The 25,914-nt window shown below is 44.9% G+C and overlaps 1 protein-coding gene across 2 annotated transcripts in view; it reads left to right on the top strand.

Moving 5' to 3' along the window:
• The window catches only part of gbe1b (glucan (1,4-alpha-), branching enzyme 1b), an 82,264-nt gene extending 56,350 nt beyond the window's left edge, over nt 1–25,914 (top strand). For both annotated transcript variants that reach the window (XM_076036794.1, XM_076036795.1), the window contains 3 exons: nt 197–327; nt 13,881–13,998; nt 23,457–25,914. In XM_076036794.1, the coding sequence (XP_075892909.1) occupies nt 197–327; nt 13,881–13,998; nt 23,457–23,519 (312 nt within the window). In that variant the 3' untranslated portion in view covers nt 23,520–25,914. The remainder of the gene's footprint in view (nt 1–196; nt 328–13,880; nt 13,999–23,456) is intronic.

Raw genomic sequence — 25,914 nt, 5'->3', positions numbered from 1 at the left:
CTGCCTGCCGCTCCTGCTGTGATTCTCAGCCTGATTGGAAAGCTGCGACCCCCCCTGATATACTGCACACATCCCCTTGTACCCCCCTTATTGCAGACCTCTAAATCCGAGACGACGGACGTAATGACTATGCATGAAGGAATATTTCATTAGCTTTCCTCTCTCTCCACCTACCCCTCCCTCGCCCCCTCCACAGGCCTTTGTCAGCAGCAGGCACGAGCAGGACAAGGTCATCGTGTTTGACAGGGCGAATGTGCTTTTTATCTTCAACTTCCACCCCAGCAAGAGCTTCCAGGACTACAGGGTGGCGGTAGGAGCTCCAGGAAAGTATCCTTTAATCGCTCATCTGTCCTCTCGCCGCCTGCCCACCGCTTATTTCCCACGCGACGTGCTCCCCCCTCATTTCTCGCGCCGCGGTTTGACGGCTGACATCGGGAATAATGGTCTAATTTTATGCAAAGGACGCGACTCAGTTTTTAAGGGTCGACGAAGGCCGGGTGGCGCATTTTAGCCGTCCGCCCAAAGGGTGGAAAGGAGAGCGAGAGATCAGGATTCTGAGCTGCAGATCAAGTAGGTCCACAGGTGTTCCAAACCAATTGGTTCCGGTGCATCTTTTTATCCAGCAAGACTTTTGAGTAACCATTCCCATTTACAGAATGAAGGTTTTTGTTCTCACAGTAAAACTATCCATGCATTGATCCATTTTCAATACCCGCTTCTTCCTGAACTCAGGGTTGCAGGCTCAGTAAAACATTTTTTATTCTATTTTTTGGGAAAAAATTTAACCTTTTCTTCTTTGGGAGATTTTGGTGTTGCTTTCTCCAAATGCGTTACTGTGCAGGAAGGTCTTTCACCTCTGTCGAGCTACGCTAGCTGTGTCCAGCTATGACTCGACTGCCTCTGTCAACCGTTTCTCTGTAGTTGCCGCTCTGAAATGCTCTGCTTACCTCACTGACAAGACACGTCCACAACCGCGGTGATTCCGTTCCATTTCTTCCATTAGAAATCGAAACTCTCTCTCTCTCCCACCTCCACGCCTGCTTTGTAAAGGAGAGCGTGGACAAAGCCTCCTTCTTTTTCTTGGAAAAAAAAAAAAAGCAATGACGACAAAGTCCTCACTCTCCTCACTGAGTCCTCATCACTGGAGGGTGAATCTCCTCTTTGAAAATCCCCCTCGCGTAAATTTCGGGGGTTTTCTTTCAAATCTGCATTCATGCGTTCAAAAATCTGGCCCTTCTGAGTTGTGCATTTTCTTAAACATCCATCGCATAAAGACTTCGAACTTCAAAGATTCTCGAGACCAAATGACCGCTTTGGCTTTCAAGCATCTGCGCTCTGTAGCGTCAAAGGGGCGATATTGTGCGAGTGCCGCTGGTAGCTGTATAGGTTTCCCGCTCAACTTTCTGGCTCCATTTAAGAGGGGGAAAAAAACTTCTGATATTTATTTTTGATCTTTGACTTCAGTGGCGGAACTTTTCATTACCCATAATACAAACTGTGTAGGTCTTTAGAGGAAAAAAAAAATCACACTTTTTCATCCTGCCAGGTATGTGAAGGTAGAGAATGTCGGCGACTGTATCCCACCTGTCAGAACGTATTTTCCTCGCCGTCCACAAAAGCAGCGGGTGTATAAGGAGCCCAGTCGTCCTTTTAAACTCTCAAATGCCTTTGTGAGATTGTTTGCATAATCCTTTGTGCATAATGAACGGGAGCAAAAATCGGCTGTGTTTTAAAGGTGACCGTGCACTTCGATGTTTTTTTTTTGGGGGGGGGGTTTGGTTTTGGTTTTTACATTAAAAAAAAAACAAAAAAACATAACTGTCCTTTGCTGATACACATCGATGATGTTTTTGTTTTAATGTTTTGGGTCACCTTCAGAGTCGCATCATTCAGAGTTGAAAAAAATATTGCCAACCTGACTAATAATCAATTTCCTTGTGCGTTAAATTAATTCAAACTGTTCGTGCACATCGCTTAAAGTTTTCTACTTAAATTTGAGGATTAAATTTTGGGAACGGGGGCTTTTTGTTAACAAATGGAACAGTCACGTAACTTCAAACGGCTCGCTGTACAAGTTGGTGCGCAAAATGAAAAACACATCTCAGTGAGGACAGAGATAATTAAATAGACATGGAAAACTTGTTGACACTCTTTATCAGAGAACATGGATCGCTCGCCTTCCCTTGCTTCCTTTTTTGCTATTTTATTTTTTGCTATTTCTAACTTTACTGAGTTTGCTGCTGGTGATAACATTCTGGTCCTGAAAGTCGAGTCAAGGCGACTGGACTGTTTTTTGGAAGCATGAAGACGTTTCGCCTGAACCTGTGATTCATTCGGCTGGGGACACGCTTAAGAATTTTTAAAATTTTTATCAGACGGGGGCTGAATGGATTATTTGTCTAACCTCATCCTCAAATGTGTGACGTCAGTACAGTTATTTTACTGCAAGTCAAGGAAGACAGCAGATCGGATCGCAACTTTCTAAATGTGTTTGACAGTTGTTTACGAAGGTTTAGCATCAATTTTTCGGATGTGTCCCAGTCTTACTGTAGCTTTTGGGTTAGAGTGACCGTACAGCATTGTTGATTCCATGCTGAGTGGCAAAGCCACACACACACACACACACACACACACACACACACACACACACACACACCGGAGGCAGCCTTCCTTCAACTTCTTGATCGCAGATTTCCAATGTGGGAACTTTTTTCCTACCGGGGGCCCAAACTGCTCCTCGCACTGTCAAACCTCCGCGGGAGACTCTGCTTCTCCACCTTGAGCTCGGAGATTGACAGCAGCGGTTCATGGCTGGTTAGTTCTGACTGCCAGCTTGCTTTTCCGGGCTACGGTGAGCGCCGGTCAGTCTGTCACACCGCCGGAGTGTCAGTGTCTCTTCACCTCTCCTCATACATCACACTCCTCGCTGGCACAGGCACAGGCACAGGCTCCGGCATGCAGGGCCGTTTCAGAGAGAAAATCACAGAAGCCGGTGATGAATTGTGGATTGGAAACCAGACAAATGTGTAGGATGGCTTTGCTTAAGGAGAGCATATGATCGTCTTCTCGAGGACACAAGAAGAAAACATTTAACATGGGGTGAATCTAGAAAGATGCTTCGCAAATCAAGCCTCTGCTGTGCTGATTCACACACGCAGCCTTTGCTTGCTTTGTTTTCCAGGTCAATCAGCTGTGTGCACACAGGTAGACACGGTGCTCTTGATGCGGCCTAATGGGCAATGCAAATGTTGGTCCTTTATTTTTTTTACAAGGCGACTGGAAGCCAGAGGTTTATTGCTTCCACCGCGATGCCTCCTGCTGTAAACACAAAGCGGTTAATGGATTTCTGGCCGTCTTTGTTGCTGACCTGCGCTTGTGTGCAGCCGCACTTTGGCGCCACTGCACACTTGCGCGCTCTCGTACACTTCACTCTCTCCGTGCGCGTTGCGGCAAATCTTTTAGGCTGCGTTCAGACTGCAGGCGAATCTGATTCAAATCAGATTCCTTCTCAAATCCGATTTATCCAATTTAGGGCTGACTGTCCACACTGTTTTTAGAAAGTATCCAAATGGGATCTGGCTCCACGTTTTTAAGCGATTTGACAGCTTGCTGTAGTAACGGCGTCGGATCAGAGGCGTCGTCCAGCGCGTGTAGTGTGTTGACGTCATATACAGCGGCACTTGTTGCGATACATGCCCTGGAGCTTGGCTTGAATGGAGCCATCTCCCCACAGACTGATGAGCCAATGAGTTTCCTTCTCGTTCCATTACGTTCCAGCTCCGCACCTGGAATGGCGCTCTCTGGTGGCGCATTGGGTCTTGCATCACCTACAGTAGAGTGACGTCACGGACAGTCAAAACCGATCCGTGTGTTTGGAGCTGTTCACACTGAGACACATCTGTCCAAATCCATTTGAAACTACCTCCCGAAGTTGGTTTCAATCTGTTTTGCAAAAATGTTTTGTAAAATATATAATGTAATTTGCGACTGTTCAGACTACAAAAAAGCCCCCCTGTTTCAATCCAGATGGGCTGAAAATCGGATTTTGGTTGCCAGTCTGAATGTGCCCTTCGAGCTGATCGCTTATTGGTTGCTTCCTTTTTGGTCGGAATGGGGCATTCGCTCAAGACCACTCCCCCTACAGGCTTTAGGTTGTATTGATCAAAACACAAAATTCTTAAAAATGTGTTTGTTAATGCTTGTTACAACCAAATTAAAGTTTAATTTTTAAAGATTAAAGGCTCAAGAAACTCATTTTCTTGCTCTTTATGAATTTCAGGTAAACTTTTAGCCCACCGCTATGCAAAGGGAAAAACTGCAGACGGAGTAATTATAGTCTGTGGAAATGTTTTCAATATTAAATGGATTATTATGCAAGAACTGTCACTCTTTAGAAAAAAAAAAAGAAAAAATTAAGTCAGCTTAGCTGGATCAGGTCTCCTAACAGCCTGTCAGACCTGTTTAAAGTGAAGGTGATTTGTTAGGGCCCGCAACTTTAATCACAGCGTTCTCTCCGAGGCTTATGTGATGTAATTTCTGCGGCCGTCGTGCAGAGGGATATGAGTGCTGTTGTTATACTATTAGAGAGAAACAATAGCAGAGCCCAGTGATTCGGGAAAGCGCCCTCTTTAGCAGCGTCGGCTGTCTGTCTTCCCAGCAAGCAGTGCGGAGGAATTTAATGAGTCCCACAGTTGTAATTGCAGCCGGCTTAATGACCAGGAATGTGTGCGAGACTGAAGGCTGACAGATTTGTATTTGTTATAATGGACACCATTCTCTGGTGGCGCCCACTGAAGCTCATGCCAGCAGTTTCCTGGATGGGTATGAAACAGCGCTGGCTTTTTTTTTTTTTTATTATCATTATTTATTTATTTTTCCCCCCAGCCTTGACTTAAATAATTGGTGATACTGAGTGGAAGCCTCGACGGAGTTTGTCACTTTTAACTGTAGTCGCTGATGCTTCAGATCACAATCCATGAGCTGTTCTGCCTCCAATTATAATGATCCAATTGGCCAACGAGGAGAGTGTGAAACTGCTGTTGTTAGATTGATTTTTCTTGTAGTCTTGTTTCTTTCGGGCCATTTTGGAGGCTGACTTGACGCTATCCGCAAATGATTCATTATGACATTAAATTAACAAGAGGGGAGCTTCCATTTTATAATCAGAGAGGAATTTGCACCAATTTTTTTTTCCTGGTTAGAGAGTTTATAACTGTGCGAACCAAAAGTTCTAAGTGAGATTTTAAAGGAGCTAAATCTGAAAATCGGTCTCCCGCCAGACTTTTGGAAAAACGTTATTTCCCTCGACAGAACTGCCGACGTCTAGACATCGAGACATCTAGCAGTAAATCACATCTTAGCGCCCTCTATGTGTGTGTTTTGTCCGGCGCATTGTATCCCTCTTCGCTCCAGGAAGTAATGCTGGCCAAACTGGAGTCCACTGAGGACGTGCAGGGAGGCGGTTTGTTTTTGGATTTACTCGCAATGCAAAACAGGATCTAGTGGCAAAATAATTTTGCATATATTATGCGATCCTAACTGAAAAAAATCTGACTTCTTTGGCTGAATTAAAGGCGCAGTGCAGAAGATTCAATACCTCGTAAAGGCAAGACTGTGTTTCGGCAGGGTCATTGACGTTATTCTCAGTTTCCTGATGTCCAGCTGCTTTATTCCATTGAAACAAACATCATTTATATTCGTCAGTCTTATGTAAAGCCATCTCTGACACTCTTTGATTGGTAATGGGGGGAAATCTCTCTTTACAAGCTTCCGCAACTATTCTTTCCTGTTATTTCCCCGAGGCCAGGTTTGGCTCAGGCACATATTAAATCCACTTAACATGGTGTTTTCAAATGTGTTGATGATCATTGAAAGAGCATTAAAAGGTCGTATTTTGCCTTTACACTCGCTTTTCTCAAATCAAACACACCAATTAGCTGCATCATGTGGAAATTTTTAATGTGACAAATAAGGAGGCAGGAACTTTTTCATAACACTTTGCATAATTAAATGTAAATAATGAGAGAGAACAACAATCACGCCTAATTGGCATTAAATAAAAAAAGCGAAATAGGAAGCGCTAATCTCGTTATACCGTGTTGTTAATTGTGGGCTCATCTGAGGCAGAACAAATGTCTGTTGTGCCGTTGTGGTTTCAACGACTAATAGCTCTGATGCGGAGTCTGCAACACCGTTTTTCTAAGGATTTGTTTTCATTTGGATGGAGCTACATCTTCTCCCAGTACCGCTTTTGATGTTTAAGGAGAGGCCTCAGACACCGGGTGGGTTGAGAGAAAATGCAAATAAATGAGAGGCTAAAGCTCTTTCTGTCATTATGCCGCCGAGCTGTAAACACATAGAGGCAAACGTGTGTGTGTGCGTGTGTGTGTGTGTGTGTGTGAAAAGGTACATGTGCCGTGTGTGTGTGTGTGTGCCGTGTGTGTGTGTGTGTGTGTGTGTGTGTGTGTGTGTGAAAAGGTACATGTGCCGTGTGTGTGTGTGTGTGCCGTGTGTGTGTGTGTGTGTGTGTGTGTGTGTGTGTGTGTGTGTGTGTGAGGAGATGCAGATCCTCCAAAGGGAAAGTGTGCAGAGGATCCAATTAGGGGAGAAGACAGATGAAAGTGCCACTCAGTGGCAGAGGAGCTAAACAAGACCGGCTCAAAGAGTCCAAAAGTGCTTTTTCATTTCGCTCAGCCGTCGCACACTCTCACATTTCTGTTTCTCTCCCCCCGACCCCACCCCACCCCACCTGGGTGAGGGCTGGGCATGTCAGTCACAGCGGAGCCCACTGCCCCCCCCACCCCCGCCCGACCATGTTGGTTAACTGAAAATGGATCTAAACGAGAGTCGTTTCCTGTGGCAGTGAGCCAGATGTCTTCTTGTTGAGCAGCAGTCTGTCTCTCCTGGTAGAGGTTTCCTGGTAGATGGGCCAGGTGTTTTGTTTCCCTTTCACTATTTTAGAGAAATTGGGTATGCTGGTCAGTGAAGGGAGGGATAGGCTGGTGGAAGGCTGGATGAATGTGTAAAGCCTAAAGTAAAACCCAACTTCACTCCTTAAGACTGCCTACTCACCGTGTGATTCTCAGCTGTCACAGAAGGAACCAGAGTGAGAGAAATGTGGCAATATCTTGGTCTCGACTCTGAACCCCTGGTTCCACGTTGTGCTGTGAGACGGCAAATGAAATTTGGAACGAGCGTCTCACTGTGTGACTGCCGCTGAAACGTGTGTCAACCAGCCAACCAAACCAGCCAACCAATGGAATTGGGTGTGAAATGACCTGCAGACCAGCACCACACCGGCTCTAAAGCCAAAACGGTGGTTTGTCACTTGACGTGGAGGCGAAATATTTCATGTAAAAGAAATAAATAAATTGTGGGACGCAGGTAAAGAGGAGAACCTTGCAGAGTCGAGAAGAAAAAAAATCAGCTTCTATGCCATTTCTTTCGAACTGCCTGGTCTGGAGCCTTGCCAACATCGAGACAGATACAACATGTGTATATTTACACATACTGTACGTGTGTGTGTGTATATATGTGCACTACCAGTCTAAAGACATCATATGATCATACATCATCCTACATTGTCGCTGGCCGCGAGTCAGTTTGTTTCCATCCTCAAGTCTGCACACAGCAAACTGGACGTCCAGTTTATTAGATTGCTATTGAGCAGTGGAGCACAGGCTGCGAACTTATGAAACTGTTGAAATCCCACAGCGCGTAGCCGACCCCACACGGGAATATTGGCTCTTTGGCCTCCTCACACCTTTAGACAAGCCTCTCTTTTGCTTTTCATTTTCCCCTTTTAAATGTTTTCTTTTTTGTTTGTTTTTTTCCCCCGTCGTGCCTCTACTGGAACAGGGCACAAAGTAAAGTGAAGCAAATTGTCCAAAAAAGGCTTTGAAATACAGTCAATATCATATTGTTGACAGGCTCTCCATCAGTGTTTTTTTTTTTTTTTTTTTTTCACTATTGTCATTATGTTCTTTGAAGTTTTGGTTTCCACGCGGCTTTGTCCGTCTGGTCGGACTATTTGAAATTCCAGTTGGCTTCCATTGTGATGGCTGTAGCTGTCAGGGCAGATTGGTCTGTGATTTACACCGTGCCAATACTCGGCTCAGACTGTGTCAGGTCATCCCTCTTCCATTCTGTCTGCGCTCCTCCTCGGATGTCATTTGGAATAATTAATTAATCCACAAGTGCTCTGACAAGGAGCCCTGCAAACCAGACTGAAATTAATGCTTCCAGTCTCGCAAAAAAAAAAAAAAAAAAAAATCTCGAATTCAGCAGCCGAGGTTTTTCTGTGGATGTTTCAGGTAGAGACACGGTGGAAGCGGTACACAGTATACAATTATTTTTATTTCAAATTTCCTGATGTCTTCGACTCAATCAGATGTTGACATCAAGTCAGAGGTTTAATCTTTCATCTGACTCTTATTTCTTTCTAAAATGGTGCTGACAAGTAATTGAGCTGTTTTTGCAGCTGACGGTGGCAGCGGCAGCCTTGACTTGTTTTTTCGGCTTCTATGTGGAAGGTCCAACTGTGCATCAGTAGTAGGCTAAAATTAGCATTTTTGATAAGAGGCTGTAAATATGCTGTTTACCTCAGAGTGGTTGATTTTTTATTTTTTATTTTTTTTTAATCTTGCAAGGCTCCACAGGAGTCAGGGGTGACAAATAAAGATCTGAAAATGGGCATAATGTGGAACCTTTTAAGTTGCTCGCATGCAAAATAACCCACTGCTGTGCTGATCAATATCACCCGCCGGGAGAGAAGTGGAGGGCAAAAGCAGCGAGCAGGTACCGCAGGCGTGAATGCAGAGCTGCTGAATACATTATGACTTTGCTCTTATTTTGACGGTTTCGCCGTCGGCCCCCTCGCACTCGTCCTTGAAATGAGGCGTAAATTCACTCGAGCGCGTTGTGTTCGTTCACTGCACAACAGCCCCGATCAAACAAAACATATGTATTTTCCATGTTGAGCTCATCGTCCAATTCATATCACTTCCACCGTCATAAAAATGAGCAGCAAACTTTTGCCCCTGGTCTTGGTTCAAAATAGAGGTTTTTGTGGGGAGATTTGTACAATTGAATTAAAGATAAAAGTTGGGCATATTTTCAAAATATTTGCAAAAACACAGGTAATATGTGGCAAGAACAAACTCTTTTCAAAGTGCAACAATCTCTAGTTTACATCCTCTTGTTGCTCACAGCTCCTATCAAATTTAAATAAGCGTGTTCACAGACATCAATTAAGAGGATGAGGTACAATATTGAATATGTTGTTTTTGTTCCATGTTCAAATGAGCACACTTTCAAATGACTGGAAAATAATTGAACAAAGGCTCCCAACAATTATTTTGAAATAAGTTCTTTTTTCAAAGAGAGTCAGCTTGACAGCCTTGATCTCCTGTCATTTGTTGTATTTTTGTTTTTTCCTGCCTAAACAGTCGGTCTTGGATCTTTGAAGGAAACCGTGATGTTACTCGCGCTGACTTTGTGATACCGATGGAAAATTTCCAGTTTTAATCGGTGAGATGACTGCATTTAGATTGCTTTAAGAGACCTTGCAGCACGATTCAGAATTACACTCGCAGCCAAGGGTTGTTATTACCTCTGTGAGGCCAGGAAGAAAGAAAAAAAGATAGAAAAAGAGAAAGATGGAGGAACTAAGTGTTAGCTTGGTCCGCAGTCACGTTCAAGGGCGGGTTGTTTCCAGGCTCATCAATGCATCAAATCACCAGTCTTCAAACTGTCTTATTTTCTTGTTTGCGCTTGATTGTGGTTTTAAATAACCCCCCTGTCAGGCCCCACCAAGAGACAATTGATCATAATACCTTCCAGCTGAACTGTTTCCTGTTATCTGGCCGCAAACAAAGCCACGATGAGCCTGAACTCCCCCCGGCCGCAGATTTGTGGTGGAGAATTTTTCCAGGAAACTTAAATTTCACTCGCAGGGTGCACACTGTGCGACGGCCGTCAGCAGCACAAGTGAAGCGCACAATAATGGGTGTGATTTTATGCCACTGTGTGAGCGGCACTCCAGACTTTAAAATGACAAATCTGCTGTTCGCCCAGCCCCACGTTCAATGGAATCACGTGCAGAGTGTCTTGTCTAGCTGCGTTTCCATTGCAGTTTTCGCAAGATAAAAGGGATATTTCTAAAAATTTCGACAAAGTACAATTGCAATTTGCAGGCGTTTCCATTGAATGGGGTGAAGCCCATAAGGCGTAATTCTCGTAAAATCTCGTCCCGCGAAATTTCCGAGAATTGCGTTTTTTTTTGTTTGTTCGCGTTTGTTTGCTGTCAAGAATGGTTGTTACGTTTTTACCTGTGATTAAAATATTCTGTCTCCTTCTCCGTCCAAAACATAATGCTCCATTTTCACTTGAAGTGAACTGGTCACATGACCCCTGTAAGTCACGTTCGATGACGTGTAAATGTGAAAAAAGCGATATACCTCTATATCGATGCGACTCAGAAACCACCTCATGAGAGCGTCAGAACCTTTTAGCCATATTTGAGAGGTTTTTTTTCGAAGTTCAGGAGTTTCCATGACCAGTTTTGATTGCGGTATTTAGTTTTCGCGCAATTCTAGGGGTCATGACGGGCGTGATTGAAAAAGTCTCACGTTTCATTCCAGCGGTGAGATGCCGCGAAAACGGGTTCGCCGACCGTCATCGAAGCAGCAGAGACTCCAGGCGGGTTCACAGGGAGCGCGAGACGGGTGTCGCGGGGGGTCTTCCTCTCCCAGAGCGGAGACAATGCGACGGGGCTGCGCCCCCGCCCCTTCCTTTTAATCTTTGCTATCAAAGCAGACAAGCGAGCAGCAAAAGTGGAGTTTTCCCCAGCTCCGGGGCAGAATGAGGCAGCGTTTGAGGATCACACTGGCACTCAAGAATACTGCCGACGGTGGGGGGAGGGGGGGGGGGAGGTGATTATTCAGCCAGCCAATTAGGCGCTGTTTGCATGTCGGCGCCGCTCTCCTGGTGATTGTTACAGTTGCGGCTCCTCGCAGCAGCGGCAGCAGCAGCTCCCGTCCCAGAGAGAAATATGGCACCGGTGCATTTTTTACCTAACACGTGGAAATCAGGCCGGTGCCCATGCACCACCGCTGTAATTTCCAATTTGCACAAGCAAGGCTAAAGTCGGCTCAAGGGGATGAGTTTGTTCACGTAAACACAAATTTACATGCCGCAGGTTTGCCACGGGCGCGCAAGTTCTTGCGTTTTTTTTTCCCCCACGTGTCACGCTGAAACGAGGCAGGAGGCTTTTTGAGAAACGTTCTACCCCATTGCCCCCCCCCCCCCCCCCCCGTCCCTGTGTAATTATTTGCGTTATTTCTATAGCATAAAAGGCCTAATTTGTCCCGCGGCCGATGTAAAACGAACCACTGTTCTTACCAAAGTGTAAAATGGGGGAAGCTTTCACTGTCACCGACGGGATGATTTGCATATTTCAGGCAGTGTCTCTGCATCTGCAGAAAAGAACATATTCCATAAAACGGAGGTAACCTTATTACGGAAGCTGTCATCTGTCAGCTCCTCATAACCAGAGCGCCGAGCCCACCTCCCCCATTCGGAGGCACCGCAGAGAAAAACAGACGTCTCACACTCACGCTATACACCTTTACTGTAAGTGATCAAAGGATGTTGTAATTTATTTATTTATTTTTTGTATTTTTAACTCTATGTAGCAAAAAAAAAAAACATGTTTTGTCTGGCATCTTTTAATCTTTTTTTTTTGTGAGGAACCGATGAAAAGCAGCGAGGCGAACGAAAGCCTGATCTTAAGTACAGACAATATACACTTTAGGTCAAAGTTACTGTGTTTTGCGAGCTGTGCTAGAACACTTTCTGACTCAAATATGTCCGAGATAGTGTCTGATAGTCTATATTTAAAAGTGTGCAAGCTGCTTCAAACTATATAGTTTATTTTCCCCTGAAATATTTCCCCATGTTATTTCCATTATCACATTAAAATCTGTCATTGTACAGTCCAGTGGAGCTGATTCTCACGATTGTCTGTCCAAAAAGAACACAGCAGAGTCCTCGTCAACATCATATGTGACCCTCTGTTTGCAGCCTCCTGTGAAAATGTATTGTTTTAGCAACCTGCTAAAAGTGCTCTGTTGTACCTGACACGTGCTTTGTTACGTTGAGACCAAGTGCTCTCAGCAGCCAGACCTGCTAGAGGGGCGTTGCCAGTGTCATAGGGGGATGAGTATGTGCCCCTGATGACATCATAAAGGGCTGTATTTCAGAATTGCAAAAGGTTAAGGCAGACAGACACTGACTGGCTGGATACATGGATTCATTCATTTAAGTCTAATATATCGACACGGTGAAATTTTTGCAAAGACCCCCCATGCGAAACCTTTTAAGATGTTTGTAGTTTGTTGAAATCAGCGCTCTTTGTGCGTGCCTTCGCTAATTCATCACCTTCATCACTCTAATAACCTGCCTGCTGTTTAAAACGGCCAATCACTAATCTCCCAGCTGCCCCGGCCTGCTTCTGCCAGCGCCCCTCTGCATCCGGGCCGTCCTTATCTTGATGCACAAGTTGTTCCCCTTGGTGTTGGACCTGGGGAGGGCGAAGGGGGACAAAAAAAAAAAAAAAAAAAAAAAGAACGTACCTGGAGTGCACAGACGTCCAAAGTCGGCGTGAGATAAACGGCCGAACGGCAGCGCGGTTCACAAAGTGAGACGCTGCCAGAGGGTTGAGTGGAGGTTATCACCACGCAGCGTCACCGGGGCGGACCAGCAGAAAACAAATGTCACTTCTCTCGCCTTTCAAACCCCGAGACACTTAAGCTCGTTTGGAGACATTTAAAGGAATGTGTCTGACGGAGATATGAGTTTCAACCGGCGCGCGAAAAAAAAACAATCAGCGGGAGAAGAGATTAGGATGGGAATTAGCGGCGTGTCAACTTCGCGTCTTTCTGCCCTCAACCTTCAAAATACAGGTAAGCGGCACGCAGATGTGACAAAAAGCCAATCTAGCGGGTGGATCCTAACAAGGCGTCGGCGTGTTTGTTATATTAGATGTTACTGCCGTCGTGAGCACTTCCATCACATTCTGTCCAAATAACAAGTTTGTCGACCAGGTCTTCCCACCTGTCAGATATGACGTGTTTTTTTTTTTTTTATTAATAATATTTGTTCTAGCCACAGCCAAAACACAAGAAGCGTAGTGGTGGAACTCAGGTACCAACGGCAACAAGAAACGGCTGCCCAATGATGTGTGTTGCGTTTTAGTTTTGCTTCCTCTTTTTTTTCTTCTTCTGGACCCTGAACCTTTATAAACAAGCAGAAACAAATCTGACCGACCCGGAAATGCGCGCGGCCCATTGGAATAATTCTCCCCGACCTGTAATCTGCGTCAGAAAACCTTGAATTATTTCATTGCAGCACCTCAGTGTGGCGAAAGAGTCGAGCACTAAAGCGTCCCGGGGAGCGGATACTTTAGCCGTCGCTCAGCCGAATCGCCGCCTCTTTTCCCGTCTAAATTCATTATTTTTTCTTGGCGCGTGGAATTAGGCCGTTTAGAGAGGCAGGCTGGATGGGCTGAGCCACGGCTAAAACCCCCTTTTCTGGCATTCATGTTCACTTGAGGCAGTGTTCTCTTTGTCTGTCAGGTCTACGCACTGTCACTTTGAAGAGCTATGAAGGGGAGCTGAATGCTGATGGATGTGGGGATTTCAATGAATATAAACTAGCTGAGTACTGCTAAAACCCCGTCCGCACACCCCAAGCAGCGCTGATAAAGCCTTTTCTTACACTTCTCATGTCTCATATCTCATAATCTAGTTTCCCTCTGCTTTATTTTTTTTTTCATCCCTTTTTTTTTTTTTTTTGCACCTTAACCTCGGCTTTTTGATCAGATACAAAATCAAGCTGGATTCTGACGCGGCTCAGTATGGAGGTCACGGACGGCTCAACAACAACACCGAGTTCTTCACCGAGGCCCAACCTCTCAACGGACGGAACCACTCCATCCAGGTAAATATTTCTTTTGACACGTCTAAGGTCATCTTTTGTTTAGTCCCAAATATGAAGTGCACTTTAATTTTTTTTGATTTTTTTTTTTTTTTTAAATTTCCCCCCCTACAAAGTCCAGGGCCATTGTAGTCAAGTCCGGCCTCTGAAGACCGCTCTTATAATCGCTCGTGTTGGATGTTGGTCGCACTTCGCATACTAATGGCGCCGCCGCCGCTGCCGTACGTTGCTGCGGACGGAGTTCCAAAATTAAGCACGCTCCAAAATGTCAGCGTGCATACGAAATGATGCTGGAGTGCGCTGTTGACGGACACACTCGCCCCACAACGGAGCGCGCATATGGCGCCGAAGAGATGCTCGTGGAACGTCAACAGCACTTGAGTGAGCGGCGGTGAACAGCACCAAAAAAAAAAAAAAAGTATCCTAAAGCAGGAAATATGGGTCTGTACTTTTTAAAAAAAAAAAATGTTTACCTCGCTTTTCAGGAACTTCATTTATATAAAATCTATGGAATATTTTCCCCGATCGGTGATGCGCATTAGTTCAATTTTGCAGATTGAATCGCAAAATGTTGTGCGTTGTTGCGGAGCAAGTTGCTCCGATCCACGTTTCAATGGTTTTCTCTCTTTTCTGTGTATTTTTTCACATGAAAAATGTTTCATCATCATCAAACGTGAGTGGCGTAAAGCAAGTGAACACAAGAAGCAGGTCAAAATGGTGGTTTTACAACAGCAGTGTCGGTCTCGACTGCTGATCCTCAGCTGAGGTTTGTTGAATTTAGATTCATCGCCAATATATTTGCAGGTCACAGTGCTGCGTTCTTGTTTTCTGCGATCCAGTTGCCTGAGACAAAAGCTAAGTTGCAAAAGCTGAAACTCCCACCTCCTCGGCCCGAGGCAATAATTCATCTTCTGTCTGATTAATACGACAAGTTTATCAAGCGGAGACCTTAAAATTACCAATCAGCTGCAAGGAAAAAAAAAAAACAGGGCTGCGTTTGTCTGTGCGGGCTGCTTTCTTGATTCAATGAGAACTCTGTGTTCACGAGAACCATATTTGGCGCCTCTGCGTGTCGGCTCGCCCGGCTCGGTCCATGTCCGAGCCGGAGTTTTTGGCTTTTGCGTGAATTTGAACTCTAAGCAGCGTTCGGATTTTTCTGGCAGACAACGTCCATTATTCATGCATTTTAGAACTCGCCTTTTCATACAAAAGCCTCTTAGACTCCCCTGCTGCCGTGGTGGGAAAATAAATCTCTGGCAATATAAACCGCAGGGCCTCCATTACGGCGACGGCTTTGGGCCAGCCGCTCGAACAAGGTTAGGCCTTGAAATAAACATGGCAACACCAGCGTGCATTTTTGAAACGGAGTGCTAAGAGGACCTTCCCAATGTCCGCCTCAGTTATGTTTTTATTTCTGCTGTATTTTTTTTCTCTCTCTCTCTCTCTCTCTCCTCGTGATTAAAATGCTTGAAGGCATTGAGCTGTTAGTTGAGGCGGTCAGAGATGAATTAGTCAGGATTGGCAACGGTAACGCTGCACTCCAAATCCTTCAGCTGCTAATAGCGTCTTTTGTTAATAAATCATTATAATCATTATTTTATTTACAAGGTTATCCTGCAACTAAATATCACATTGGTGTCGAGAAACATTTTTTCCGCTTGTGAAATACAGGGTATAATATTTGTCAAGACTTATTGGCAAAAGTTTAATGTACTACCCATCAAAACACTTGTGTAGGTGTACAATCATTGTCAAACAAAAGTAGTTTGGTTTTCCTATCCATGGAATATAACTGCAATGTTTGTACAGCACTCGGTATGGACAGTCACTCCTGATAGCCTGTTTTGTATTTAAGACTTGAGGTTCGCATCATCATTCAAGAACAACTGGTTATTTACTGTCGTTGAAATGCGTTGAAATCTTTTGTGCATATTGGGCATAAATACTTAACTGGCTAAAATGACATAACCTATATGTACAATTCACCTTTGACGAAGTTCAATCGCCATGGTTACTGTTGCTATGGCTAGCAAGCTTTCACTTCCACTTCATTCACGTCAGATATTCCCATATGAATCATATCCAATTTCTGAACTAATGGTTCGGAAATGTCAAAGAGAACCAGACAGAAGGAACCGATATATGCATTTGAGCAGCGGGGTTAAGTGAAGGAAGTGCTCGCACAGGCGAGCAGCGCTAGCACTGACCTGCCAGATGCTCGCACAGGCGGCTGGCTAGCTGCTAGCCAGCTTACTGGTAGCCACGTGCTGCCAGTGTCAGATAAATACTTTGTTTCACTGTCTTGCGTGACAATGACTATGAATTGTCAAATAGGTGCATTGATGGAGAACTCGACCCACTTTCCTTTTGAGGACATCCTTTACGATGTGCGACGACCACCATAGTTCACTGGAAAGCTCGGAAGATGCAGAGTGAGCGAATGAGCTAATCAATCTAAAACTCTGAGCCCTAGATGGCAGGATTCTTCACACTGTACCATTGAATAAAATGTTGCTTAACGATAAGAAGATATTTGGGGTGGGGAAGTTAGTACAGTTTAGTACAAATGTGAAAACAGACATGGACAGGATTATACTACTTTACCATCAGATCCCTTTTCTTTAAGCAGCAGCTAACCCGGCCAAAAACTTTAAGACTTTGGAAGTTTGGAAAGTCTTCCGTGATATACGCCTCAAGCTTCCCAAACTTCTGTGAGGCCTCCATTGTCCTTTGTGTTCCTCAGTATAGGTGACACATTTTCAAAGATGGATGTGTCTGAACTGCAGGCGGGACACTCCCGTACTTTCAATTTCCTCAGACTGACTTTTCCAAGGTGCAAGGTACTTGACTTGAAATTGAGCAAATCACAAAAGGAGGGACACCAGCTGAGTTCCCGTAAAATGTCAAGCACGTTTTAAGTAAACTTTCAAAGGTTTTGATTGAAAGGAAAGGAAAGAAAACCCGTGAGTGTTGTGTTTCCATTAAGATATACGATTTAAATAAATTGGGCTAAGTAGAGAGTAGTTACACCACAGGGGTGGCGCTGTGAGGCAACTGGTGGACCAGCAGAAGAAAGGACAGAGGGTTTCAGACAGTCACTTCCTGTGGTCTGACAGACCCTGCTCCAAACTGCCGACACTGTTTCCCAAATTCCAACGCAACGTGATGAATTCACTGAAAAAGTCTCCAGTATTTTAATAACGATTGTTTTTATATATATATATATATACATATATATCAGGCTCCAAAATTAGCTAATCGGGTTCTAACTGGAATTTGTAGACGCAGCAATAAAAACGTCCTGAGCAGTATTACCCCCCCAATGGAATCATGTTGATTTATAATGCAGCACTGCCTGGGGTATCAAAGGTCAAATTCATCCGCCGATAATTGTTGGGATTTTTTTTTTTCATGCAGAGATTTCCTGAGGTCCTCCAAACCTTTAGATGATATATTGGGCTCTCGCTGATGAGAATTGCTTGATACCGCAGGATGAGAAACTGTTGGACTGTTCGCCCCCAAGGATCTTCCTCCATCAATCCAATAACGCGAAGTGATAAACCTTTCCTCCCCCTTTATGTGAAGTGAGTCTTTGGGGCTGCCACTTTCAGTGTGTCACGACAGTATCACCTGTTACCACCCGTCCTCCTCACTTCCCAAACGTTCCAATCAATACTTGTTTTTTTTCCCTTTAATTCTTCCGGCATTTTGCACGCTTCCAACTCTAAAAACACACCACTTTTTTTTTTCCCGTGAAATGGGATATTTGACCATATTTGTTGATCTTATAGGAAAAGCGTTGAGTTTCGTAAAGCTGCATTTCACAGTGCCCTTCAACTGTTTTGGTGCTGCAACATTGGAAAAATGAAAAATATGTATTTCTTAAGGCAGCGCTTTTAAGCCGTAAATATGAAGCGATCACCTGAGGAGGAGTTAGTCCATCCTGAACTCCACTCGAACCCTAAATCAATACTGGAAGCACTTTTAGCCAGTAGATGGAGGATTTTTTTTTTTTCTTTTTTCCTTGGGGCGGTGGGGGCATATTGAACGTCAGGCATCAAAGCTGCTTCTGGCGAGGCTGCCACTGCTTTTAACAGTATTAATTTCAACATTATTTGGACTTACAAAAAAAAGAGGACCCTTCCTTTTCTCCCCCCGAAGAGCGACTCTGCATCGTATTAGCATGAGTTTCATCAGCAAATGACTCCAATTCCACATGCTCTCAAATCTCCCCCAACTCTTAATAATTCAAACAGCGCTGCGTTAACCCCCACGCCCCTCCCAGCCACTGTCTGAGCTTGAGTTAACAAGTCGTCCGCTAATGTCAGCGGCGTCGCAAGTTAATGGGCAATGAAAGGGAGCGAGAGGGAAGTGGCTGAGGAGGCAGGCCGTGCACCCTTGTGCATATACTGTAGCTGCTTTATAGATCCCCCCCCCCTCCCCCCCGCTGGAGATTGCACCACGAGACTGTACTCTTGCGTAAAGGGCCTCCCTGCTTCTACTGCGTCTACTGCGCCAAAGGGGACGTACGGAAAGAAGACCCAGATGCAGACTTTGACTGCAGAGCTGTGCGGCTGCAGGTCAGAAATATTTATTCGACACGAGAGCGCATAGCTTAGAGGGGATGGTCGGCAGGTAGGCAGGGAAGGTGGGAGGGAGCCCGGACCAGAAATCTGTAGCAGAAGACGAGCAAAATCCGAAAGGGAGTTGGGCAAAAAAAAATCAAAGCGCAACCAAACAAGCAAGCGAGGTCTAGAATGCATTCATGAGAAGAGTGAAGACCTGGAGGAAATAATAAGAGATTCAGATGGGAGGAGGAGGATGAGTACATATGTACCTTTTAAAACAAGAGTTGCATCAAACTTGGAGCTTGGAGTTGTTTCGTAGGCTGATAGGATGGTTTCAAACAGTGGCACAGAGTTGGAGACTGCGGTGGGTCGGGGGGGCGGGGGGGTTGGAACAGCAGCCACCAGGAGTGTTCTGCGAATGTGTCACCTCACATCAATAGGCTCTGAGTTTCTGCAATATTTATGTAAAAGCATAAACAAGTTGTTGTTGTTTTTTTATCCCCCCCCCCCAAACAAATCCAGACTGACAGTGATGTGCTTTGTTTGGCTTAAGAAATCCAATGCACACAGTCTGAAGTCAAGGGCCAAACTCCTCCTTTTCCTCGTCAACACGTAAACACGGGGAGGAGGTTTTTTGATATTAGGCAGTGTGCGTTACAAAAAAAAAAAGAAACTGCACGTTGCCATAGTTTTCAGCAACACCATGACCAAGGTCAGCAAAGTCCCTGGAGGCGCCTCAAAGTGTGCAGAAAATACAGGTTTCACTGTATTCCATTTGCAATTTAATCTAAAGGATTAAATAAATTCTCCTCTCCCGGACAACTCGTGCAATCTCGCCAGCTTGACCCGTGCGATTGTGCAGTTGTACATTGTACTTCACACAAGGTTGAACATGCTTCCATACACACCGTGCTGCTTCTTTAATCATCGTTTCTTTTATTTCGTTTTTTTGCCGCCTTCTTCCACAATCTTGACATTTTCACGTCTTCTTTTGAAACAGTCGACCTGTGAAATCTTTCAGATTTTAGTGTTTTTTTAAATCTGCGAGTCGATGTTCCTCGGCTAAGATCTTGTCATTCAACTCCGTTTTCTTTCATTGTCAGCTTGAGGAGAAAATTTGCAAACTGTTCACTTTGGTTTACGGGGGTTTATCTGCTGGAAGTTTTATCAATCACCGCAAGACCGTTGGTCGTAGCCGTGTAGCAGAGTTTGAGCATTGGGTGGAATGTTATTTAATGCAATGAAGATAATAAGGGGCGGCAGTATAAAAAAAAAAAAAAATGAATCAGAGCCGGCCTGTGAAAGTGGAAAACAGATACTATCTTTTAATTAAGACACTCTGTGTTTTTACCTCGTCACATCCCGGCTCTGCTTCACGTACGACCTGCATGTAGCGAGCGGCTTAAAGGGAGATGATCCTTGTTAAGTGAGTAATGGAGCCGAGCTGAGACACGTCTGGAGACTTTAAGTGCTCGGCAAGTCAGACTGTGTTCTCGCCAGCCAGCCGGGGTCAGGAGACAGAGAGCCGCTGGATGATATATTCCTGTGAAGCGCCTCATGAATCCTTCATCAGCGCATCTGAACACTGATCAGATTGCGTATTAGCCCAAAGGCTGGGCTCGAGAGAAGAGAAAATCCGGCTCTTCACACGAGAGCAGGCGGGGCGATGCGAGAGCGGCCGCTAAGACGGAGGCACAAGAGAAGCGGCCCAGGTTAACTTTCGTCTTTTGTGCAGTGTGGCCGTTGCTTGAAACAATAGGGACCTTATCGTCACGGGTTTGTTGCAAATCAAACTGCTTGGCATCAAATTTAAAGGCGTCTCGTATATATTAATGCCCACCAAGTGGTGAGGAATCCTCCAAGGAGGAGTAAGCCGAGGGTCCATGGACGATATCACACAAACTGGGATATTGAGATACTGGATGACGAGGATGCTAACCCTGTGCTGAACTGAGCTCTGACGAATAACGTACTTGGAAAAATCCTCCATGCAAATGTTCTGTAAGGGCAATATGCATCAATCAACACTGGCAAACATGAGTAAAGTGCATTCTTGCTTGCACCGCATTCCAGAAAATGTTCTAAAGCACCCGACTCTGAAAACCAGCTCTTTGTGATGTAACAAAGGGCACCTCACGGCCACATTGTTGTTCCCTTCCAAACACCTGTTTTTTTTTTGTTTTTTTTTATCAGGCTGTAAACAGAGTTCTGAATATTCTGTTCTCTTGTGATCTATGTAGTTCTGTTAAAAAATTGAGCAAGGCTGGTCCACTCGGGAATTTTCCATTTTCGAGAATTTTGCATTTTCCTGGAAAATGGGAAAATGATAGGACCTTTAACAGAAGCGGATCCTTTTGGCTTTTCCCTCCAGGGGTCGCCACTGCCAGTTGATTATCATGTTCACTTTGGCTCAGGGTTTTACGTCGGATGCCCTTCCAAACGCAACCCTTGTATTTGTCCGGCCTTGACGACCAGGCTCGAGGAGCGCCCCCTTGAGGCTGAGCCTTGAGGCTTGACTTGGAGTCGACCTCGGGACCCCCCAGTCACCATGTGTTTGACGATTAGGGTATAAAAACAAATCTTTGCATTTTAGAAAGTCCTGGAAAATGTCATAATCCCCCTTTTTTTTGGGGGGGGGGGGGACTGCAAATCCAAACTGGAAAGTCTCTGCGGTCAAATTGTGGATCTCTAATTCATAATGCCTTCAAGACGGAGGGAGTAATTCACCGTGTTAAGCAGAACGTCTCGCACTAATTGTTGTGCCAACACTTGGGACCCTCTGCTGCTGCTCCCCGGCTCGCGGATTTATTCAGAGTTTGTCACGAGCGCCGGCGACACATTGCAGCCTGGTCGCAGTTGTAGCTTTTGTCTAAACAGGTGCACCGATTTATTCTACACTCCCCCGCCCACCCCACCCCTCTCTCTCTCTCTCTCTGTCTCTGTCTCTCTCTCTCTCTCTCTCTCTCTCTCTCTCTCCCTCTCCCTCTCCCTCTCTCTCTCTGCATGGACTCTCTCCCACTGTGACTGTTTAATTAGTCACCAATGTCTGTGTCAGTGTTACGCCGCCGCCGCTGCCCGGAACTCCCCCGGTGACAAACTTGTTGCCAAAGTAACACACGTCTGCAGATCCGCTCGATGCCGATGGGGGCGGCTTAAAGAGTTCAGGGGTTGATTGAATTGTTTACGGCTCCGCTCTTGCCTACCATCACCCTTTTTTTCTTTTCTTTTTTTCTTCTCCCTTTTCAGTTGGGAAATATAGCATCGTTTATGTCGGCGCAGCCTCTTTTTCCTCTTTGGCACGTATCTGAGATGACTAACGGTGCAGACGGTGGCTCGGCGCCTCCAGACGACACTGTGAATATCAAAAGGATTGATCAAAGCCTTTATTAGCTACACCCATATAAATTGACGCCCTCACTTGGGCTCCTTTGTACTCTTTTTTTTTTTTTTTTTTGGGGGGGGGGGGGGGAGTGGGGGTGTGAATCTGACATTTCCAGCTCTGCTTTCGCGTATTTGCTAATGACATGTTTTTGCTTTTTTTTTTTCCTTTTTCTTTTTTTGACCAGCCGCTGAAACTCGTGTGATTTTTCTCTTTCAATTTTTTTTTTCAAGCTCAGCGTAAACCCGCTGGCGGGTTGTATCCTCGCAGAGACTCCCAGCGTTAAAGTTAGACACAGCGCAAGCGTTAAGAGACCATCAAACAAACGGCGACTAAAGTGATTGGAGAGTCCAGATTTAAAAATTCTATTTTCTTTCCCCTCATCTCTCGCTATTCTTTATTTATCCCCAGTGTTTTGCTTGGGGTTGAAATTGTTGTTGTTATCGTTTCATCATTGCTCGATATTAGAATTACTTTTCAAGCTGGAAGGAGCGTCTCGTGGCAAGACTGCACATTGCACAGAAATAACCACCGCGCGTTAGCGCGTATCATATAGCATGGTGCCTTTGCTCATGCCGTCAATTTATCTCCAAAAAAAAAGTAGAATTGCGTTCAGACTGGCAGGCGAGGTGATGAAAGAAGGTGACTTCTTTCTGCCACTCTGCAAACATTTTTCACTCGTCCGCGTCTTCCATCTGGGAAAGGCCGCCCTCATGTTAATTCTCGTTTTTCTCATGTCCCACCTGATCTCAAATCTTTCTTCTACCAGCTGCCACATCAGAGTAAAAAAAATCCCTGAGCAGATCCACGTCCTCGACGGTCTCCATGCAAGAGAACCTGCTCTGTATGTAAATAGAAGTGCTTATTATTAGTAAATATACTAAGCTACACACACCAATTGGTTTTCTAATCCCGGGTTGTTGGTTTTTTCCAATTGATTTGTGTGACTGTGTCACACTGGCAAGACCAGTTTGCAGGTCCAGCAGCAGTGATGCACAGTCCCCACTTTGTTTTGGAGCTCTATCTGAAATTCCACAGCAGTTTCACGGACAGGCATGACTGTGCTCTTCCGCCGGCTACACTGCCCCCCAGAGGCCGCTCAATGTAGCTGCGCCTCCGTCGCTGATTATACCTCTCTAACCTTGACAGGCCTCTCCGATCAAGGCTGCTGTGTTTATGCAACTTGTCTCCTTCCGAAGAAGTATTTTTCTGCTCGGATCTGAATATCCCTCTGAGTGCAGCTCTTATCCTCTCCATCCAAATCCACATGTCTCACATCCCCTCGTTCTTTGTTTGGCCGCGTTGACCTTGGTTTGCGGGGACACGGTCTCATCAAGGTGCGGACAAGTGCCTCCGCGTCTGAGGCTTTTTCCCTTTTTTTTTTTTTTTTTGAGAAAGGGATAAACCTGGAGTCGTCTCCAGCATGTGTGATCTCTTTAACGTCATTAATCTCCAGTTGTCATCTCTTCCTCTCTCTCCCCTCTCGTTGTCTTTCTCTCACTTTCCCCTCTTAGGTCTACATCCCCTGCAGAACAGCCATTGTCCTGGCCAACGAGGAGATAGATTACTGTTATTAGAGGGCGATTGTCTCCAGAGACACCAGCATCGGGAATGGATTTCAACCACAAACCGAGTGTTAACAATCACCTTCATCTTCGCGTCAGCCTTCTTTACACACCGACTAACCGACTTTTTGGCGTTCGCTTCTTCTTTTCCCGAATGGCGGTGGGGAATTGAAAAGGGGGGGGCGGGAGGGGAGGGGGGGGCGTGTAAGATTCTGTGTAACCCCATTTACAATTGATTGCTCCATTTGGGAGAAGTCCAGCCTAACTAGAAGCTCGACGCTAAAACTCACAACCCTGCCAAGTCCATCCACCAGTGGCCAGCAGCTATTTATAGGCTATGTTGAATTTCGTGTGTGCGTTCGCGCGCGCGCGCGTGCGCGTGTGTGTAAGACAGCTAAACGGAGGGGAGCGCGGCTTCCCTCTGCCACATCCTCAACACATTAATGCTCAGGAGAACAAGATCATTTCTGCAGTACATTTATCTGAGTTGAACCGTTTTACTTGGTTTTTGTGTTTAAAAATGGGAAGAAAAAAAAAAAGTCAAAGATGCAAAGCGATTTATGCCAGCCTATTACCAGGCTTTCAATCACAACCGAAGCATCTTGGTTAATTTACACTGTGGGACTCTGTTCGCACAAAAGTATTGTAATTTGCACAACGTAATGAGTAGTTTAGAATTTATTATTTTTTTTTTTTTAAAGAGTTTTGATGTTCGGATTTATGCAGCTACAGGGAGCATTTATTGCATTATTTATAGCCTCGTTATTAAGCGATAACTCGCAACAACTGCGTAGCGATAAATTCATTTGGATCTTTCAACGTGTGTTGCCTAATGGCAGTTTTTTGCTGAATGGCCCTCTTTTTCTTTTCTTTTTTTTAACAACTGATGAACTTTTCTCCAATAGTAACTTTGCCAACATGCCAAAAACAAGTCAGGCTTAGGCGCCGGCGATCGTCACATCATTCTTTTGCGCCGGAGGGCGGGAAAATCAGAGTGTACAATCCACACCCACACACACACACACACACACACACACACACCTACACACTTGAGTACTTGAAAGGCGGCGGCATTAAAGTTCACTGCATCCCCACCCGGGATTGCTGCCACGCGGAAAACCAACCCAAACTCTCAGTCGAGGAGAAGACGCACCCTCTGCCAATTAGCTCCAGCGACACCCGATGATTGAGCGTCTGAGGGAACAGCTGCGATGCTAATCCCGTCCTCCCTGTGTGAGAAGGTTATTGATTAACTAAAATGGGCGCGAGTGGAGCGACATCGCTGATGCGAGGTGACGGTTACGCTGTTCTTGCCGAGCTCACTCATTCTGGCAAACATCATTAAAACGGCCTCTCACAACACGAGGTCCAATTGTTTGGGGGTGTTTTCTTCTTTTTTTTTCAATGCAAATCACTGTGATTGTTGATGCGTTTCCAACTTTTTTCTTTTTTTTTTCCCCCCTGTTTCAGCAGTCTCCCACCCAAAAAAAAAAGTCCCTTGTGGCCTCACGAAAGGATGGCTTTTTGATCATTTTCTGTATTTTCTGCTTCCTCCCCCCCCCAATGCATTGCTGTTGTATTTGAAATGTGAGCTGATTTTGGGCATCCCAGATAAAAGCCAATGCCTTGATTTACTGCCACAGATACTGTAATTCTGTGATCCACACCTCTAGTACAAGTGCAGATTTCCAGCCATTTAAGTGGCGCATTATGGCATATGGCTGGTTTTGATCTGCATCCCCTGCAGGTGAGGAAAACAAAGTAATATTCAGGGCTCATCTTTTCTGTGTTGATCCAAAACCATCACGAACATGAACGTTTCTTTTTCTTTTTTTTTCCCCCTTCCATTTCTTTTTTTTTTTTTTTTGCACAACAACAAAGCATTCTAAAGCGCTTCCTAGAAAAGCGCAGAGTACAATTTCTCTGCATACATTTCAAACGACGATGATGATTTGGGACTGAAGTGTACGGTGTAATTGTCTCTCATCTGACCCCATGTCACCGTCACTTTATCACCGTCAAAATCAATTGTCTGCTTTTCATTCCCAAAAGTAAAAATGACTCACTTTCTTTTTTGGGTCATGTTAGTAAGAATTATTATTTGTGTTTTTATTTTCCTATGCTGCACAGGAAACACAAACGAGCTCAGTCTGTCCTCTCTTGCACCTTTATGGAAATGTGGACACTTCATCCTGTAGAGTATATTTTTATGGTATTCCATCACCAGAAAATTGTGTTGTCCTCCCCTCTCCCTTTCTTTTGGTCCTCATAGTCAGACACTCGGATGTTTGTTTTCACTGGTCACCTTTTTTGTTGATGGTACTCTGAAATTCTCACAATGGTGTTTGAGGCCTGTCTGTCGACGATGAGAGATGCATATAAAAATAAAAAACTGTATATCTAGCCA

The sequence above is a fragment of the Nelusetta ayraudi genome, unplaced genomic scaffold, assembly GCF_046127955.1.
Source record: "Nelusetta ayraudi isolate G7.1 ecotype Tasmania unplaced genomic scaffold, CSIRO-AGI_Nayr_v1 ptg000048l, whole genome shotgun sequence".
In the NCBI taxonomy this organism is placed as follows: domain Eukaryota; kingdom Metazoa; phylum Chordata; class Actinopteri; order Tetraodontiformes; family Monacanthidae; genus Nelusetta; species Nelusetta ayraudi.
The sequence above is the reverse complement of the archived record's forward strand: the minus strand, read 5'-3'. Positions and strand labels throughout refer to the sequence as shown.